Source organism: Chinchilla lanigera, unplaced genomic scaffold (genome assembly GCF_000276665.1).
Source record: "Chinchilla lanigera isolate Chin_1 unplaced genomic scaffold, ChiLan1.0 scaffold00087, whole genome shotgun sequence".
Taxonomy (NCBI): domain Eukaryota; kingdom Metazoa; phylum Chordata; class Mammalia; order Rodentia; family Chinchillidae; genus Chinchilla; species Chinchilla lanigera.
Genome location: NW_004955488.1, coordinates 4,110,477 through 4,128,351, shown reverse-complemented (window position 1 = coordinate 4,128,351; position 17,875 = coordinate 4,110,477). Strand labels below are relative to the sequence as shown.

Below are 17,875 nucleotides of genomic sequence, written 5' to 3'. Positions count from 1 at the left end.
TTCCTAGGATCCACTTTGGAAAGGGCCGAGGACCAAGAAAGGAGGTTCCATCCAAGAAATGGGGACGTCTCAGAAGGGACATAAAGTAAAACTGGGGCTGCACAGAGGCGGTGTCTGCTGGGGAGGAAGGGGTGACACGGGATGAAGTAGCCCGGAGGGCTGAACTTGTTTTAAGAACAGGGAACAATGTTATGTTTTAAATGCTGTGCCTGCAGTTTGGAGAAAGTGAGGGTGAAGGCAGAGGGACCCAGCATAATCTAAACTATGTGACAGGTGCAAGAAGCAGCCCGGGAAGCGGGAAGAGGAAGTGGTGGGTAGACTTGACCTCTGGTTAAGAAGTAAGATGGGCTCTGCCACACAACAGACTGCAGGTGAGCGGTGAGGAAGACTGAGGAATACCACATGGAACTCAGGTTTCCAGGAAGAATGGCCAGTGTGCTGACCCTGGGCTGAGCTACCACATGTGAGAAGAGATGGCTGGCCAGAAGAAGTGCTGCAAACAATTTTGCCTTTGAGATCGGAGCTCCTCTAAGGTACTGTTAAAAACAAGAACAACAACAAAAACCTCAGAGCTCAGGAGAGAAACAGAAACTGCAGAGATTTGTATGAGTTTATTTTTCTGTTTCATGCTACCTATATGTACACTGGAAATTAGAAAATACACAGCTCAGGTCACATGCTCAAAATAAAAGCATATTATGCACCAATATGAAAGAGACTTGTATTTTTATGCTGTAGCAAATGAGAATATGAGCTCCGTTCATCAGCTGAAAGATTCCATTGTTTGCTATCGCTAGCGCAAAGATATAAAAACTCATTTGTGACATGTAACTGTCCGAAGTCACAAATATGTACTTAGTGTGCTCCCTTAAAACAAGGTAGCAATTACCTAGTGATTAGCTGTTAATCTGTCTATTCCAACTGATTTTCCATCTCTTAAAAATAGCTGAAATTATACAGGGCTTAAATGAATGTGATGTGGAAAATTAGCTTTTACTTCATATGTTAGAATTTCAGCATTAAAGAGAAATTGATTCTAAAGTATAGAAGCGGATCTAGAAAAAAATGTACTACTCATGCCACCACATTTGAAAATTTATTTGCTGGCAAATCATAAATTATTATGTCTTCTGAATCCCCTGTGCTGGGGGATACATAGATACATGAAATAGACCTACTACCTATGCTCACAGGGCTTATAGCTCTCATTTAAGAGATGGAACTTGCCTGTGGGAAGAACTTATGCTCCTGCTAAGGTCTGCGGGAAAAGAATGCTACGAAAGTATATTTCATCCCAGTAGTCCTTATACAGAAAATGTTATTTTCTGCCTCAAGTTGTAGTAAAATGCAATTATTTCAGTGCTGTATATTTCCTAAGTGCATCGCACATTTTAATTTATCAAATTTTCATCACAACCCTATGGAATGAACAGAGTTATTGTCTCCATATTAAACAGTAGGAAACCAAAGCAAGGAGACATAGCTAGTACAGCCTGAGGTCCCTCAGCAAGGAGGTGGTGGGCCTACTGTCATTCAAACAGCCAAGCCAGTTTTCAGGGAAGTTTACATCACAGCATTTGTAGGTGGAGTAATGGGGAAAAGAAGGCTCATGTTGCTGTGTCCTGTCTGGCCTGCCATGGGCTGTATCTCCTGTGCAATGCCCTTCAGCCATGCTGCCTTGCCTTGGAGCCAGCTGACTATGGATTTACACCCCCACAAACTGTGAGCTGAAGGAAACCTTTCATCCTTTAACTTATGAGTGCCAAGTATTTTGTTCCAGCAAAGAGAAAGTATCTAGCACAAATTCTACATTACTATGTACTAAATTTTAGTTAGGTTAAGTTTGATATTGGAATGTACTCAATAGTTTGTGGAAAATTTTTACCTGCCTTTTCATATTATTTTAGGAACTGGTGTGGATCACTACTCCTTATCCTTCTCTAGTTATCAATTAATAGAAAATGATAACATTGAGGCTTGAGACTTGAGGCCACAAGCCATAAAATCCTATCATTTCAGCTGCACTGAAGCCTCAGGGATCATTTATTGGACACCTGAGACCAGTCCCAGCATGACAGGCTCCTGTGGGAAAGCCATGAGGAACTCTGGCCTAAAAGAATAAGTGGGGCTCAGGTTGAGGAAACTGAGTAACTGTTAAAGAAGCTTCCACATTTGTCCTACCTCCAATATCTCAGTTGTTTATTTCTAAAGAAATACCAGGCTACAAATTATAAGTACAAAATAAAAATTATATATGTGATAAAATGTTGACCCAATAAATTAGTCTATCCAATTAACTCACAGTTTTGAAAGTATAAAAGAAAATCATAATGTAAGGCTTTAATGTCATAGTCTTTGAAAAATTCATAGTTACATGCTTTTGCACAAATGTCTTCATTAGTTCCCTTATAGTAGCTATGATATGGAATAAAAACATTTAAAAGAGCATGTGTTTAATGACCTATCATGGTCAGCTAGGTTTAACACAGAGTAGAAGATATGGAAGTTTGAAAATACATTGTTCATCTGCAGTGAGTTGGAATTCTAGCTAATAGGTATAATCCTAGGTACCAATAATACATAATAAGGAAGGCAGAAATCAAGAATATAGGAGTTCCTAAATGAAAGGACACTTAGAACACTATGGAGAGAAGAATCATCAGTGGATGGGCTCTTAAGATGCTGTCCTGTCAACAGGCAGAGATGAGAAATGGGAGGGACGATGTCTAGGTGGATAAAGCACAAACAAGACCAATGAAAGAGAATGTCCACCCTTGTTGTCAGGAAATAGGACTGGATCTGTTTGATTTTACTACATGTACATATAAACATACATATATACATTACATATAATACATATTTAGAAATAATTAGAAATGATATTGGAAAGCGAACAGAGCTGATAGATGGGATACTGAACTCTCAATGGTCCTGATATCAAATTTGGCAAGTAATGAGAAGCAATGTAATTTTTTGGGATGTGACTCACATGACCAAGGACATGAATGCAGGACAATAAACAGAGAAACCGGTTCAAGAGAGACTGGAGGATGTGGTGGTTGTGATAATATGGGTAAGAGACACAGTTCATAAACTGTCATTTAATGATCCTACTTATCTGTAGAATTTTATCAGTACATCCTTGACATTTCTTGCATGATTTGTTATTCCTGTATTATAGGAGAGGATCCTCAGAGCAAACCTGAACTTTTTTGGACTCCTCACTCTAGGCTGTAAATGCTGCACTGCTCTCCCCTACAAGTTAGTGGTTACAGGGATAAGACACAGCAGGGCCACTGAGGAAGGGAATTTGGTGAGGTAAAATCCACCAGCAGGAAAGGACCCTGAGAACTAAAAGCCCCTCTAAATTAGACAGGAATTTTCAGAAAAATCCCACTCTGAAATGGTAACTGTGTTGGAAATGTTCATGAGGCATTTGTGAGAGATTAGGCAGACAGGTGCAAATCTGTGGGAGTTTCTCAAAGTGGTGATGGAGAGAGAAGCAGCATTTATGAGCACAGTGCTGGGCAGGATCCTAACATCATGCATGCTATTAACGGAATGGCAAATAAATGGGGGTGAGAAATGTCAAGGGTGTATATTCTGGCTCAGTGTCTTGCTAAGCACTGAACCTCAGAAGGAGTTGTATGAATTGATTTCAAGAATTTCAAAAATTAATTGAAATGACCTTAATATTAACATAATTAAATGGTTCCTAAAACATGGTCTTTATATTATAAAACCAACTGGAACTGGATGGAAGAAATAAAAGAAATAGTACTAAGTGCTTCTCTACCTTCTTTTCAATTTGAAAATGACAGATATGTTGCCAAATACTTCTAAATTGGACAAGATCGGGTAATGTAAGGTTATACTGAATCGTTTTTTAAGTTCCTACCATGGCAGAAGCTGTGAGAATTTTCTGAAAATCTCATTTGATGAACAGTCTGATAAAACAAATTATGACAATAATTATCTCCATAGCAACAGGTTTGAATAAAGGACATGCTGTGCTGTTCGGTATACACACTGCTCCTGCTAGACGTCAATGTTTCCTCTTAAATTTTGCCCTTAAATTTCAGGTGATTTGCTCCAGAATTGGGGTAGGTAATAAAACTCTTCTTGCGGGGAGGGATTAGACATTATTTTAAATCTTCAGTAAGCAAAAGGTGGTCTCTCTCACCTACAAATTACCTTCAAGTTCAAATTTATTTTTCTGCTTTTTGAAATACAACTGTGGTTACTTGGCACAAACAAATAGAACATATAGGATGTAAGAAGAAGCCAATACGTAGTGCCACCTACTGTCAACACTGAGCTCTGGTTTTAGATGAACAACTGGTGTGAACACTGAGTGTGACATGTTTTGCTAGGTCCAAAAGTATTCAGGGCAAATGCTTACTTCACTTTGAAGCACTCAACCGATAACAATATAATTCCTTATAAGATTCAGATCATCTGACAGTGAAAACTAATAGCAGTTCCAGTGGAATAAGAACTTTTAAACATTCCACTTGAGTGAACTGAAGTGCTCTGTGATGAAGAAGGTAAATCAGGTGCCTGCTTACATGCAAATACTGTGATGAAGGGCAGCAGGATCTCCTCAGATAGGAAAAATGGGCATTTTATATTGACATATTTGAGTTTCTAACAATGGTTACCTTTCACCTTTAAATGCAGTAGTACACACAATATAGATGTGTCTGATTTACCAAATTTATTACACTTGTCTCTACCAAAGACAAAATAGTTCTACTGGAGTGATTAATCCACAACACCAACAATAGGGACCTGCAGAGCACACAAGCCAGTGTTGGTTAACAGCTCATCATCCTCCCTGACACACCATCCCCCAAACGTCCCCTACCTGCATAAGTTAATAGAAGGGTCAATGCTTTCATTATCACCAGATTACAGAAATAATCCCTTGTCATTTATGAAAAGCATCAATAAAATAAAACTCTGCAATCTTGTGGAGGCAATATCTCAAATTTCACTAGTGGAGCAGAGATGGAGGACTGTATTCTATTTTTTGTTTATGTTTTGTTTATGCATTATTATTATTGCCAGTATTTTGCTATAAGAGATAACTGCCACACATAGAACGACCTGCAGATGGTGGCACCACCATGATCTGGAGGCTCTGGGGAAGGCGAGTTCGCAGCCTCATGCTCCATCCACTGAGTCAGAATCATGGGGGATACTGGCTCAGAAATTTATTTGAAGAAGTTCTGAGGGTTATACCTAGGCACACACGGCTTTTAACACTGAGAGGAGATATTTTTAAAAGACAGTACAAATTAAGCGATGTTAGTGATTCTTCCTAGTGAAGCTAAGTTTTAAAAAAAGAGTTACAAACACACTTCTGGCATCTAGAGAAGAAAAAATTGTGCTGATGAGCAACCTTACAGAGATAAGAAATAACCACTTCCAGCCTGGGAGATTGAGGGGTGTGGGGCTCAACTTCGTTATATCACTACACTAAAGTATTACAATATTTGACATATGTTTTGCATTATCAGCACACTGCTTCCTTTGGTATAAATATTTACACAAAAATATCCCAGTAATTACTGTATCTTTGATACAAGGGTTTACTGGGCATACTCAACCTGCAGGCTGTTTGTTATTTTCAAAAAAAACCAACTTTGATTCTGAGAAGAAAACTTTATTTATAAATGAAGTACAATATTGAACTGTAAGTTGTAGATCCCAACTACAAAATTAATGACTAAAGACAATGGGCCTTCAAAATGGAGCTACAGGTTCAATCCCCAGGACGACAAACTGACCAGAACTAAACCAAACTGAACTGAACTGAACCAAACTGGACCAAACCAAACCAAAACAAAACAAAATAAGAGAGCCCTTCCTCTAGAAATAAAGAAAGGAGGTCCCCAAGAAGCCAAAAGGCCACTTAAGCAAATTCAGCAGTAGTATTTGCTCTCTGAATGATATTAATCTGGAAAATATTAGTAATAAGACATTTAAAAGTGTGTTTTTATACTGTAGCTGTGTAGTAAAACCAAGAAAACTGCTACCATTCTGACATTTTAACCCTCAACTTGAAAGTTTGCAACGAGATGGAGATAAATGAAGTTACTAATTGGTGAGTTTGACCCATTTAAAAATTGGGACACATAATTATCACACCTGTAGCTATTTTATTTCCCAGCATTATTTTTCTTAAATAAATATTTCATCTGTACCATTCTCTTATAGAAAAAGAAAATCACTGTGACCAGTGATGCTGTTTTAATATTTTTACATTACTCATGTTTCCATGGAGAACAATCCTAATTTTAATGGGCAAATCTTTCTATTTTCCACTTTTAGTAGACATGAGAGCTTTTATTAAATCCTCATTATCAATAATTATTTTCATTAATTATGCAATATATATATATATATATATATATATATATATTTGTCCTTCTTGACAACAGAGAGCCTCTTGACGAACTTGATTGGTTTTAAGTGAAGCAGAAAGATAAACACTCGCTGTTTCAAGAAAACTAAAGAGAAATTAAGAATGAACAGTGCTAAAAATAATACTAAAAATGCACGTTGTTCTAAAAGAAACATTTTTGAGGCTTTGTTATTGACAAAAAGAGAAAAACACCCCAGTTAATATTAAGGAAAATTAAAAGTTGTTACAACTTAAAATGGCTATAATCAGGAATGGTCCAAAATAATACACAGTGACCACATAGAAGAAATGACGGAAGGTAAATGCAGTGTATAAATCAATTCCACTGTGTAAAGCTGACTTATTTATAAATGCTGCTGTCTTGATAAAATAATATGACTGCATATAAAAATATACAGAAGAAATATTAAAAAGCTATTTTGATAAAAAATTTACACTCTATAGAAGCAGAAGCATTTTTAAAAAATTAAGTCATTAGGGACTTTGATGGATAATGCAATTTGAATTACATTAGTATTATACTAGGTGATAATCAAAAGCTGATGATATATTTATATGTATATATGTATATGTGTATATATATATATAGACATAATTGTTGTCCTTGCATAAACAATAGTTCATAAAATAGTTATCTTATTCAAGTTAACGTTGATCATGAAATTATGTACTTGTAAAGAATTTGTGGTTCTCTTCAAACCATAGTATTGACAACAATAAAACGAAAATGTTCATAATATCAAAAATATATAGTTATATAAAAAGTATTTTAAGATTTATATATGATAATTTTTAAGCCTGCCTTAAATCATGAAAATCAGCAAATAAACTTAGCAAATAAGGTATAGAAGTTTCCTTAGAAACTGCTCTGTAAAATGTTTTCCAAACAGCAGGTGGCAATCTTCGTAAATGTGATTGCTGCAGAGCTATCTTACCTCAGTATATGCAGATGAAAGACAGTTCTTAGAAAACCAGCAAAGAGGCTCCATATGCTAACGCTAAGACTAGTTTAGATACCTTCAAATACTAAAAGGGTCTTGTGTAATCATGCTTTACTGTTCTAATGAAATTTCTCCCTGGGGAAAATGAATGTTTTTCTTTAATGCTTCTTAATACTTAGGCAACACAGGAGGAATTCCACAGTGCTAATCTGCATAGGTATCCTCATCAAAATCTTGCATGCTGTTTACCTCTTATCACTCTGAATTCATGTGGCCTAAAGAATTAACAAGACTAATTTTAGATCTTATATTCAAGTTACTTATTGGTACTCTTAGAATCCTGTTTCTGCCAGGATGAGAAATGTTCAGAATTTTAATTATAGAAAAATACGAACTTTTGACTTCTCTCTCTTACAATACGTCGGCTTCTGAATTGATGCTGTCATGTTAGAGACAGAAATTCATAGCTTTCCCAACTGGAGAGCACCCCAGTAATTCGCAACCACCAGATCCCACTCTCCCCACCACCTTCCTAGACAGAACAGGCAGGCAGCTCACTCAGAGAGTGACAAGCAGCAACCACCATCTAACTGGACACTCGAGTTCTCTAAATTCAGCCCTCTCCTCTCTGTCTCACTGTGAAATATTAAAATTCTATCCTATCACCTTTTTTTAGTAGGTTTGTAACAGTTTTGCTTGGTATCATTCTAAAAGTCATGATTTTTGCTGTGTTGTCAGTGTGCCAATATTTAAAGGAACATACATATTATTAGGAGAAAAATCTTCGGAATGATCTTCAAAAGTACTATAATCTGCTCCATCAGCTGCACAATTCTGACCCTGCATTCTTTTTTATACTTCTATGTAAATGTTCTAACACAGCAGCACTTCAACTCTTTCAGGAGCAACTAAAATGCTTCCATTTTAAAATGTGTTCCTCGGGCTGGGGATTTAGCTCACCGGCAAAGCGCCTGCCTGGCAAGCGCAAGGTCGTGAGTTCAGTTCCCAGTACCGGAGAAAAACCAAAAAAAAAAAAAATAAATAAAATAAAATAAAATGTGTTCCTCATAGTAATTTCCTTTTACAGTGGCAATTGGGGTAAGGAAAAGTTAATGAAGATGTCCAAGGTCATTCATCAGGGTCACATTCATTACCAATAGAATGTACAAGAGTCTCAATTTTAACATCATGCCTTTGTCTTCTTAGCTATCTAACACATCTTTATATTTCTTGTGTCTAATTAGTATTGTATTCTCCATAAACAAATGTTTCATAAAATCGTAGGAAAAAATAACCTAATTTAAACCATATCCAGTGTTACTACAGCTCACAAGGGCTGCCTTTGTATTAGTATACTTTACAATGCTGTTTTGTGACAAATAACTTCAATCCTATGGAACTATTCTACGACACATCACGAGAGGATATCCCACGTATTCTACAGACAAGTAACTGGTGGCCAGTTATCGGTAGCAGTCCTTTCATTGAGCAAACCTTCCCTTATCAAACGATATTTTAAATCCTGTTTGTTCAGGTCACAAGCATTTCCACGGAGATAATTTCAGCTCTTACCAGGGCAGCGTTGCTCACTGCACCTTCTGACTTCTTCGCCTGTCCCTTCGCACTGCTGCCCTGTGATCGCTGCCCCTTGACAGGTCCTCATTCTCCTCTCCCAGCCTCCGTCACACGACTTGGAACATCCACTCCAGTGGCCCCATGGATTCCACTGCCCGTTGGCTGAAAGAAACACGACTTCATCAGTGGTGCCTGTCTGCAGTACCCTGCTTCTACTGGAATCTGTGGATGTTATCTTCTCTTCACTGTTCATTAATCTACTCTCGTGAGCAAGCAACACTCAAATATTTGACTTACTGGTCAGATGCAGAGGACGGTGATGAGCAGATGCTTACATAATTATGCCTGACTCTCCGAATACACACCATTGAATCTTACCTGTAAAAAGTGCAAGTTCGGCGCTAAATGTCATTAATTTAACTACGCTTTCTCTCATAGTCTTCTGGAGTCTGTTACTTTATTACTACGGTAGATAGTAGAACAAGTAGCTCTGTTTGTATGAAATACAAGGTCTGATCAAAATCTACAGTAAGACATATTGCCGTGAGCCCTCCTCAGAATCTTCCCTCTGGTTTCCCACACACTTATCCCACCATCCCTTCTACTTTCTGAAGCAGTTCTGGAAGTCTTCTTTTGCGTCTTTTTGAGGTGTGATAAAAAAAAAATATGGTGAGGGCCGGGGATACAGCTCAGTGACACAAGCGCCTGCCTGGCAAGCATAAGATCCTAAGTTCGATTCCTGGTACAAAAAAAAAAAAAAAAAAAGGTGAATTCTGCTGCTGAGTGTCAGGCAACCCAGAGGCAGGATCCTAAAAGGATGAGGATAAGGCCTCATCCACCCTATTTACCTGACCTGGCACCTGTCATCTTCTGGCTCTGCCTCAGCATCAAAGAGGATGAAAGGTAAATGTTTTTCTATCGATTCAGGCCATCAGGGCAGCCAGGACGGCACAACTAGACACTCAGGAAGGATGACTTGCAGAACTGCTTTAGAAAGTGGCAAGAAGGATGTGATAAGTGTCTTCAAAGTGGGGAGGAAATGAGGGGGTTAATGGCAATATATTTTTCACTGTAATAATTTTTTAAAATTTAAATCCTCACTGTATTTTTGATTGAATCTGGCATGCAACCTTGTGATCACTGTGTGAGTATCTGGTGCATGAAGGCCCCTCCACGCCTGCAGCAGCTCCATACCTGTGCACTCGGGGTTGTAGCACTCTCTGCTTTCTGCCCAGGGCCCACGGCACTCAGAGCCTCCATGCGCGGCTGCAGTGCACTGCCGGCTCCTCTGCTGGGTCCCATTGGAGCAGGTCACTGAGCACTGGCTCCAGGAGCTCCACTCCTGCCACTGTCCATCAACTACCAAGCAGAAAGACAGAAAGCAAGCCAGTGTGAACAAATGTTCCAGTGGGGAGGCCAGGTGGACAGTGTAGACCCGTGAGAGCACATGCCAGTGAGTGGATTCTCCACACATGCATGGAAGGGCACACTGGCAGGAGATATTATTATTGCCCCTGAAACTACCGTTGTCTTATTTCTCCCTCCCTCCCTTCCTTCTTTCCTTCCTTCCTTCCTTCCATCTTTTCTTCCTTCCTCCCTTCTTTCCTTCCTTCCATCCTTCCTACCTCTCCTCCCTTTATCCCTTCCTTCCTTTCTTCCTACCTCTCCTCCCTTTATCCCTTCCTTCTTTCTCACTTACTCCCTCCCTCCCTCTCATATTTTCTTTGACTCCTTATCTATTCAAACACATACATGGAAAGCTTTGGTCTAAGCATTAGGACATAGAAGAATGAACAAAATAAACACTGAGCAATACACCATAGAGCTCATTTTCGGGAGCAAGAACCCCTAAAAACAAACAAGTCATTACAGGCTAGGTGAATTGATTATACGGTGTGCTGCAAAGGACAATTTCAGGACACCAGGAGTTAAGAGTTCAGAGAGACTGTGGGGTCTTCCTTGATAAATTGAGATTGCAGGCGAGCCCTGCAGAATAATGAGGACATCCATCTGATCTATGTGCACTACACACAGGTTCTCAGTAGAGCACACAGGGACACATCTAGGAGCTGGACAAAAGCCATGTGGACAGGGTCTGGAGAACTGGGTAGAGAGGTGGCAGAAGAGTTTGGTAAAAAGTCAGAGGCCACCTTGTGCAGGGTTGCAGCAGCTGGGTTGAGGATTTGGGCTGTTATTCTCAGTTACTAGGAAGCCCCTGGAGGATTAAACCGGGAGATACTACAATCTAGCTCAAAATAGAGAAAGCATCATGGGAGAATTGGGGGAGGAGAAGCTTGCATGGTGAGGCAGTAATGATGTGTCGTGAGGGGATTAGAAAGCCAAAGGGAGGCACAGTGAGAGGAACTTCTGAAGGGAAGACTTAGGGAACGGAAGAAGAGGTGATCCAAGTGGTTCCCAGAAACCCAGGGGCTGATGATCAGAATTTACTAATATCAACTCTTGAAACTGACTTGTCTTTCTGAGATTCAAATTGATTGCTTTTTGTTTATTTGTTTGTTTGTTTGTTTGTACCAGCGCTGTGCCACTGAGCTGAATCCCTGGCCCCTGAGATTCAAATTGAGATTCATTTGCCCATTCATTTACTGAAATGACTGTTAGGAATTGTTATCACACACTTGGGATTAATGAGAGATATAGGAATAAAAGTATGTAAATCTCAACCTCAAAATCTTAAAATGTAGTAAAGTATACATATAAATAAATAAACAAAAGGTCACAGGCAAAAGTATCTTAACATGACGCATGACGTGTTCTAGCTCTCACAGGACAAATCACATCTGTTTAGGGAGTAATTACATTAGAATGGTGAGATTTGGATAATTTGGACAAAGGAGACATCACCAACCAAGGACAAAGGCAAATGCCACAAAATAGAAATAAACAAAATATTCAACCAAAACTATTTACTATGTTAATATGCATGAACTAGCACATAAATGGACTCCTTTATGGCTGTTTACATTTTCCAATATCATCCCATGGTTCTTAGTCAGTTTGATCACAGGTGAAAGAGAATTGAACATAAATCCGAAGTTCTGATATAAGCTATTGTTGCTGTAAAACCCATGCTGACAAATGAGAAAGCCTCACAGAATATGAGTAAGTACTTCCAATCTAATTTCAAGCCTTACATGTAGCATTAAAAAAAGTTATTTAATAGGTATCTAGCTGTACTTAATAAACACTTTGTGTGATAAAAAAAAAAACTCCACATACTGCCCTTTTTAAATCATCCTGTCCATGTAATGTTAGCACCTCATTTTATTAAAAGTATCTGACATAATATTATTGGCTATGCAGCACATTTTTTTCCAGACAAAAAATAAAATCCTAGTGAATCAATAGGACATTTTAAATTACCCATTTACCCTCTATTTTGGCTTTAAATATGAGTGCATTTTTCAGTTCAGAATTTTGCTTTTCAAAGATCACACTTACTGAGCTTTCATTATGAACCCTCACTCTTCTAAGTAATTTGAAGAATTTACAAAAATATGATTCATGCCTTATATTTTATAATCTGTTTGACAAAAGAATGTACAGGTATGCACAGTATTAAGACTAGTTACAAAATAGAACAAGCAGAGGAATTCAGTGATGGCAACCTAAGCTAAGTTACTAAAAGAAAGAAATGTGTGGTGCCCTTTAACAGTCTGATCTGAGGTAACTTTGGGTATAGTTTGCTATGATTGCAGCAGTTATACACTCACTGGCAAAGAAAGGAGGGTACAGCTTCAGCTAAGAAGACATGAAGTCTCAAACCAAGTCAGATGTGGGCATTTTAGAGATATCTTAGCAGAGCGCTTCATTTCTATAAAGAACAAGAAAGATCTTGCTAAAAAAAAATTAGGACATGCGAGAACATCTGTTTGTAAGGAGTTTTATTTGCTCATCTGGCTTTTCTTGCAAGATGACTTTACTTCACCATTAGTAAAAAGAAAAGAAAACAAAACAAAACAGAACCAAACCACACGACAACAACAAATTTAAAGACTTTAAATTCATACATTCATAATAACAGCTTTTGAGTCTTTTAGATGACATACATATCCTACATTTCATCTGAAATTCAAATGAGTTACTGTTAGAAATCAGAGATAGTTTGAGGTTAAACACAATCACAAAATCAAAGCATGTATATGAGATATGAATAGTTTTGTTTACAAAGTCATTCACAGAAAAGAAAGAACAGCAACACTGAAGATGCATCCAATAAAGGCCGTTGGCTGTTTTATTTTATACCAAGTACTGGCAAGTCCTTTTATTAAACATTCACCACACAGCTATGCAAGGATTCACTTGATAAAGTAACTCATTTGGTGTAACAACAGAAGACAAAACCCCAGGATGAAATATAATAGAAAAGCTCAGTACATATTCCCTTATGTGCCAAAAACAAGTTAGCATAAAAGTGGAAAAATATAAAGTCAGAAAGGAGAGGGAAATTCTACATACATGATAGAATTTCCTGTAGTGTCAATGTAAGGTTTTTTTTTTTTTTTAGTTTTGCATTAGAACTTAAAAAGAATCATTAATTACTATATTCTTTTTAAGGACCTCAGCTCCCATGTATTCACGAGATGGTGTGTCATTTTGCTGAGTGGGGAAAATGGAGAACAGGAAGGTTTGGGGAGGTGAAAATGAAGTTTTACTTAGAGATACAAGCATTTCCATGTAGGATATTGACCTTATCATTTAGGGATAGTGAGATATTTAAGAATAAATATCATTTTTCATGTTCTTTTTCTGTATTTCTTTTTTTATAATCACTCGTCTAGGTTGTCCAGGAAGCAAAGGAATGGCTTCTAATTTTTTACTTATTGTCTAAGTGGGGACCCACAGCATTACAGGGCCACTTCTCCACCAGCCGAGCGAGTTTGGCCTGCCAGTTGGGGTCGCTAAGCTGGGCAACAGAGGCAGTCAGAGCCCCTCTTCACCCAGTGCCAGTCCTGTGTGGTCAGCTGACCCCCACATTTATAGGAGAGATTTCCATGGGCATTGCAAATCCACAAATTTAAAAAAAGACTTCAATGCTTTTGTTCTTTGGTATTATATCAGAAAAGAAGCAGCCAGATATGTTAAGAGTATAAACACTCTGCTACCCCTCAAGAGTCTCATAAAACACTAATAAGGAAAGATTTAGAGAGGATGGAGCCTGTGACTTGACTTGCTGTTCTAGACATCGGGGAACAGTGACGTGACGCTCGACTGAGCCTACACATACAATCTGGGTAGCTATGGGTAGGCGGATGATGAACAGGTAAACAAATGGAAATACAAGAGTTTTAGCTAGAGAGGTTATGAAGCCAGTATAATAAAGGGAGCAGTGTGTTAGGGAAAGGCTCCACCAGTAGAAAGCAGAATATTACAGATGAGTCTTAACCACTAGAATGTTAAACACCAAAGACTGGGGAAACCTCTATGCAAGAGCACAGTCTTTTTTTTTTTTTTTTTTGGTTTTTCTCTGGTACCGGGAACCGAACTCATGACCTTGCGCTTGCCAGGCAGGCGCTTTTGCCACTGAGCTAAATCCCCAGCCCCTGAGAGCACAGTCTTGAGGTTAAGGAAGATCTGTATGTTCTGGAAAGGAAAGGACGCTTGGCTTGTGCAGGTCACAGAAAGGGGAACCTGAGAGGAGATGCATTCACTTGCTATGCAGAAGCCACAAATACAGTGCCCTACAGGTCACGTGATCCAGGAAGAGGTGTAGCAATCAGAGGACTTCAATGGAGGAAAGTGATATAAGTCATATTTTAAAGCTTAATTTTGTTAGATTACACAGGTAAAAGAATATTAGGAGAAATCTGGGGCTTAAACTGTTTTCTGGACAAACTTGATGGCAGACGGGGTTAAAGGTCATCCATGGCTATAGAAAGAAGTGAAAGAATTCCTCATACTTTCTGGATTTAGGTTTGACAGGTTGGTGGTGGGGTACAAAAAAAAAGAAGAATCAGATTGACATTTTGCTTAATCAAATAGGTAAAGACAGGATCCCTTTTTGAACTAGGTTCGACTAGTGTTCTACTTTCAAGAGGCTGACTTTGGACAAAGTCAGGAACTACTGCTTTAAATAAACCTTGTTTAAAACTTGCTCCCTAGTTTTTTTTATATGCATTGTTTTCTAAAGGTACAACTATATGTTGCTTAAAATAACACCAGCTCTAAGGACTGGCACAGACGGAAAGTGAGAGACAGGCTAAGATATTCCATGCAAATGGAATCCAGCAGCAAGCAGGAGTATAGCTATATTTACAGAAGATAAAATGGGTTTCAAATCAAAGGCAGCAAAGAGAGACAAGGAAGATCACTACATTATGATAAACGTGTCAATGGTATTTAGAAAAAGGAAATAATGAACTGAAAGAGAAATGCACCCAGTATCACAGTACCCATTTTTATACAGCAAATATTAATAGACCTAAAGGGAGAGACAGAATCTAATTCAGGAAGAACTTGGAGCTTTAATACCTTGTTTTCAACAATGGGTGGATTCCACAGAAAATCAACAAAAAGCAGCACTTTTCATATGAACCCTAGACCACATGGGCCCCTGAGACATCCACAGATTATTCAGCCAGGGGCAGCAGAATGCACACCCTTTGCATCAGCACACAGAGCGTTCTCCCAGATAGATCATGTTAGCACACCAACCAATCCTCAGCAAATTTAAAAGAAGTGAAAAGATACATTGAGTATCTTTTCAGATCCTAAGGGAGTGAGGAGAAATCATTAACAAAGCCTCTGAAAACTATCCAAACATATGTAAATCGAGTAACTTACTTTTAAGCAAGCAACAGATCAAAGGATAAATGAAAAAGAAAATTCAAAAATTTCTTGAAAGAAACAAAAATGAGATATCATATGCCCAAATCTATGTGATATGTCAAGAGCAACACTAAAATGGAAGTTTGTAGTAAGAAATTCCTGCATCAAAAAAGCAGGAAGAGCTCAGGTAAACAATATTTCTGTCTCTCAAGGAAATAGACAAGCAAGCATGAAATAAATGAAAAATTAGTAGAAGAAATGAAATATTAGGAATTTGAATTTGAGACTTAGAAATATAATTATCAATAAAAAAGGTTCTGCTTCTTCACAAAGATAAAACAAACCCTTAGCTCAATGAAGAAAAAGAGAAAAAATTTAATTCAGTAAAATTAGACAGGGAAGGGTAGATATTACAGTGGACAATACAGAAATACAAAGGACCACCAGAGATTATTAAAGACTAATATGCACTAACAAACTAGAGAAAATAAAAAAATGGACAAATTACTGGACACAAGCACCTTACCAAAATCGAATTATAAACAGACAACTTGAACAGATACATAATAAGTAATGAGACTGAAGCAGTAATTTAAAAAAATCTCGAAGTTTTCTTTCAAACATATAAAACCATGCTACAATACTGTTTACAAATCAAAAAGCATGCAGGTAATTATGGAATAAATAAACAAGGGATAAAGAACGGACTGACTCTCACCACTTGGTGAGAAGTGATGTTTTTAATGCTTCTAAAGGCTACTTGGCTTCTGGGTCACTAGGGTGCAGTCCTTCCCTGCAGGAGGGAGCTGGCGCTAACACAGTACACTCTGACAACCAGGGTGAAGGGGCTGGGTGAACTGTTTGCATTTCGCCCCATCCATCCTTTAGGAGAAAAGGCGAGCTCAGCAAGGTTGGATGCCATAAGCGATCCCTGCTGCTTTCTTTTCTATTGCTAAAAAAGCAAACTGTTTCCATGAACTAACAAGTTCTTGATTAATGAGATTTCAATAGATTTACATTGTAAAGTTTTAACATTTTGCGCAACAGATTTTGAAAAAACAGGGGAAAGAAAATAGGTCCACTTTTTGCTCTCATTTTTCCAGCTGCTGTTGGATGGGGATGAGATGCTCCTGGTAGAGAAAGGCCTGGTGCTGTGCCAGGGGACAGGCGCTGCCAGGAGTGGGCTGGGAGAAGAAAACTCACAGTACAGTGTGACAATCAAGGTGAAGGACCTTGGAAATATCCAGGACTCGTACATGCCCCGGTTCCCTTCCGGAGCAAGCCCAAGCAAAGCTCTGTGTGAGGACCCTGCCCCAACCTCAACCCCAACCCCAACCCAAACCCAGTGTGCGGAGCAAATCAACCAGCATTGACTGGTGAGAGGGCAATCAAATCAAACACTTAAAACACCAACTGTTTCTTAAAGTCAAAAAAAAAAACATTTTTCATGCCGTTGAACACTTTTCAAGTGTGTTTTCTCAAGTGTAAAAGCAGAGAATTTTTGTTCAAGCGGATGTAGTATCTAGGAATTTACTCTAGCACATGGGTTCTAGGAGTAACAGGTACGCATTATGATTTCTCTCCTCTCCTGGTTTAAAGGCCTTGTGTTTCTATTGCTGAGTTCATACTGACACTTGCTGGCCTGCCCTGTAGTGGGCAGTGGGTGGCCAGCTGGCCTCCTGAGTTAGATCAGGTAATGCCAAACAGACAGCCCCTCCACCTTGCCAGGCTGGCTTTCCCACTCAGAGGTAAGGCAGGTGTAAAAAAACGAAATCGACAGAACCACAACCATCACAGTCAACCTAAGTGAGGATCCTTTTGCAGCCTCATCCAAGCCTGAGTCCTTAGGTACCACTGTCTCGTTCTCCTTCCTGGGGAAAGATGAGTCACTGTGGAATTTGGATCAAGCAAGGGGGAGGGCACCTGCCAAGAAGGCGCGTGACAGACTCAAGTCATCCCAGGCCATGCAGTGTCTCTCTCACCTGTCCTCACCCTCCTGAGCCCTTCTCTCCTGCATGCACTCCCGTGAAAACAAAACCCAAAAACTGTGCCTATCGTTAAAAGATAACCCTACATACACTTTCAGAGTTACCTTAGACAAAGGTGGGGTCAGGAATTTTTCCAGTCCTAGACCCCACTCTCA

General features: G+C 38.8%; 1 protein-coding gene across 3 annotated transcripts in view; it reads right to left on the bottom strand.

Moving 5' to 3' along the window:
- The window catches only part of Adgrb3 (adhesion G protein-coupled receptor B3), a 705,185-nt gene that overhangs the window by 380,692 nt on the left and 306,618 nt on the right, over positions 1-17,875 (bottom strand). For all 3 annotated transcript variants that reach the window (XM_005404463.2, XM_005404464.2, XM_005404465.2), the window contains 2 exons: positions 10,141-10,305; positions 8,944-9,108 (listed from right to left, as the gene is read on the bottom strand). In XM_005404463.2, the coding sequence (XP_005404520.1) occupies positions 8,944-9,108; positions 10,141-10,305 (330 nt within the window). The remainder of the gene's footprint in view (positions 1-8,943; positions 9,109-10,140; positions 10,306-17,875) is intronic.